At 41.4% G+C, this 2978-nt stretch overlaps 1 protein-coding gene across 1 annotated transcript in view; it reads left to right on the top strand.

The window, feature by feature from the left end:
- Window positions 1-256: 256 nt before the first annotated feature.
- WNT8B (wingless-type MMTV integration site family, member 8B) overlaps window positions 257-2978 on the top strand; it is an 11557-nt gene continuing 8835 nt past the window's right edge. Inside the window, 1 exon segment of the mRNA XM_010015105.1 lies at window positions 257-348. Coding sequence (XP_010013407.1) covers window positions 290-348 — 59 coding nt within the window. The 5' untranslated portion in view covers window positions 257-289.

Genomic DNA, 2978 nt, shown 5'->3' with positions numbered 1-2978 from the left:
TAGATAATCTCTTCTTAGGAAGTTCTGCGGCTCCATTTCACCAACCCCCTTTAGCTCTTACTTTAGGATTGGTTACCCTTCACAGAAGTTGGGATTCAGGGGGCATACATCTCTTCATCACACTAGGACTGCCGGGTGGAAAATAGCTCCATCCCTTCCTTAATTTTGTTGTGTTTCTCTTTTTTTATTCTCTTTTTCCTCTGGTGATACCCAAGGTTTGGGTGTTTGTTTTTGTTTTTTTTTTTTTAGGATCTCCTTTCTCTCTCTGTATTTGGATTTTATATTTCACATGGACCCTTATCTGGGCATCTTCTTCCTCACTCCCTTCTTCCAGTTCTGCTGTGCCTGGTGAGTATCAAGAGCACCTCAGTCTGTGTCACAGGCAGGTGCTCTACCCGGACATCCTAAGGAAATTCTTCTTCACCTTCCTAAATGTCCCTTTTCCCACTTAGCTCAGTTCTAGTCTTTAATGGGACCAGATATTTAACTAAGTCCCAACATGCTCATTTGCAGAGAGCTTAGATCTAGTTTTCCCCTGTGCCTCCCAGCAACAACTATATGGGCCAAATCCTGAACCAGGGTAAAATAGAGTAGGGGTGAGTGGAAGCAGAGGATCTAGTCCCTCACTTCCAACTGAGAAGATAACCCAATGGGAGAGCCAGGGATCTCCGTTTTCCCAAGGGTTCACAGTCAGCTTGTCTCTGGTCTTAATCAAATCAAGTGGGGCTTCTCCCACGCTCCCCGAAGAGGACAGTCCCTAATTAAGAGCTCAGAGCCTGCAGGGGTGAGTTAGACCCACAGGAGCATCACTCCGGAGGAGCAGCCTGAGACCCGGTCTCCTTGGCAGGCACAGGGTCAGGATTACACGTCTGAAATGCACGTATTAGGATTTCCTGAGGAGAAGCTTTTGCTATGGAGATTGGTATGGCTTGGTTCCCATCCACCTGGGTCCTGTCAGACCAGCTCCCCTGTGCACAAATTTTTTTCTCTGTCCTGAAGATGGTTTTAGATTTGTTTTGTAAGGGTGAGCAGAAAGACATTACACTTGCATCAAATCTCATATCATTCCTTGCAAAGTGTATTTATGCCATACCCAAATGGACTAAACTCATGTGGCTCTGTAGGTGTTTTTGCCTTTGTGGTTTTTACTAAGTAGCCAAAATTTATTCTCCATTTCTGTCATGCCCTGCGGAATCTATTCCGTAGGTAGCAGACTTGCCACTAACAGCAAGTGAAGTCTTCTCCCATTCAATTACTAAAATCCCCTGCTTCCCCCATAGCAGATCTCTAGGGTTATTACCATGGATGGAGAATCCAAAATTACAAAAAGAGAAACTCAGCAGTAAGTGGGAACTCGTCCCTGTTAGCTGGGAGTGAAACTTATGTTCTTGCAGAGAATTTCTACTCCCTTTGATAAAAGAATGGGCAACAATTTGTATGTGTCTAAATATACAGCAGCAAACTCAAGATAAATCTCCCATCTGGAAAAAGGGAAATATGTACGATATGCAGACATGCTAGGTGAGAACTCATGCTGATTTTCTCTTTATTTTTCTGCTCTTCCTGTGTCTGTGGCTTGCTTTCCTCAATATAACCAGGTTTAGAATACATTAAAAAATTTTAAAAATCAACACTTCAAAGAAACAGTTCAAACGGGAGAAATTTCAGAGCACAAAGTAGACTTAAATACAGAAATCCCAGGCATTTTCAATGGAAATAGGATGTCTAATCTGTCTGCTTTTCAGAAGCTTTTATCTAAGATGGAAGTTTATATCTATCAAGACAGCCCTGCTTCTCTCTGGATGGGACTCACACGTCATGATTTCCTAAGAGAAAGTAAAATTGCAAACTTTTTTCAAAACAATCATATTACGGATCCTGTCCCTTAAATCTTGAGGAGGAAAAAAAGCAAGGTTCATGGGAATCATACAATAATCCTGCTTGCAATTTTTGCTGGTCTTCTTTATCTGATCCAGCTTAAAACACAAGAAGATAGTTTCTTCCTATGATTTAATCATGAGAATTGGGAGCGGGGGGTAATATAGTTCAACAATAATGGTTTATACATATATGTGGCCACTTCTCTTCTGTGAGTGTGGATTAGATACTGCCGTGTTAACTAGGTTGAATGGTCATTGTATTCTTAGATGAGCAAAATGTCAGGGTTGCATTTAGGAACCTAAAAAGAAATATAAGAGAATAGGGAGAAATGAAATAGAATAAAAAAGTAAGGCTCCAAATGCTAATGAGTTTCTGCCTGCTCTTCTATCCCGTGGGAATAATGTATCAATCTCTAATGCAGCAGCTCATTTCTAAATGTTTTTTACACTTCATCTGTGCCATTGCCTTTAGTTTCCAGTGTCACTGGTTTTCTGACAGCTTGGGGGAGTGGTACTTGAGAATGAAACTCAGATCCAAAGTGAAATTGTATCCATTTTCTGTATTTACAGTAATGTCATTAGTGTAAACACAGCTTTATAATTTTCTGAAGAGCTCAGCCAGCAGCACAGTAGCATGAGCAGCTGATAAGTTATCAAACAAATACTTTGATGGGAGATTTCGTAAGGCTCTGGAGGCATATTAAACTGAGGAGGGAGGTGTTACTGCTTAAAGTTGCAACTGAGCAGAAATTATCAGAGGCTTATTAGCATCTGGTATGTATAAAATATAATGGGACAGCTGCTTGGCAGGGTTATTTGTTTTCAGGTTCAATAAAATTGCAATAGAGAACTCCTGCTATAGATACTAATTAGCTTTGAGACAGTTTCCTAATAGCAGATGCAATGAAAATCACTTGCCCTAGATTTGTCTTTTACCTGGATGCGTGGAGTTGCAGTGAGGGAAGCAGTGTGCCCTTCCCAGGGCTCTGCATGGTCTGGGAATGGGGCTGAAGAACTTGGTGAGACAGACTCCTCTCTACTTGCTGAGGTCTGTCTCTGCTCCACTTCAGTTTGTGTAGCACTGTGCTTGAGTTTGAA

The sequence above is a fragment of the Nestor notabilis genome, unplaced genomic scaffold (genome assembly GCF_000696875.1).
Source record: "Nestor notabilis isolate BGI_N333 unplaced genomic scaffold, ASM69687v1 scaffold7550, whole genome shotgun sequence".
Taxonomy (NCBI): Eukaryota; Metazoa; Chordata; class Aves; order Psittaciformes; family Psittacidae; genus Nestor; species Nestor notabilis.
This window is presented reverse-complemented; position numbering and strand designations above follow the sequence as displayed.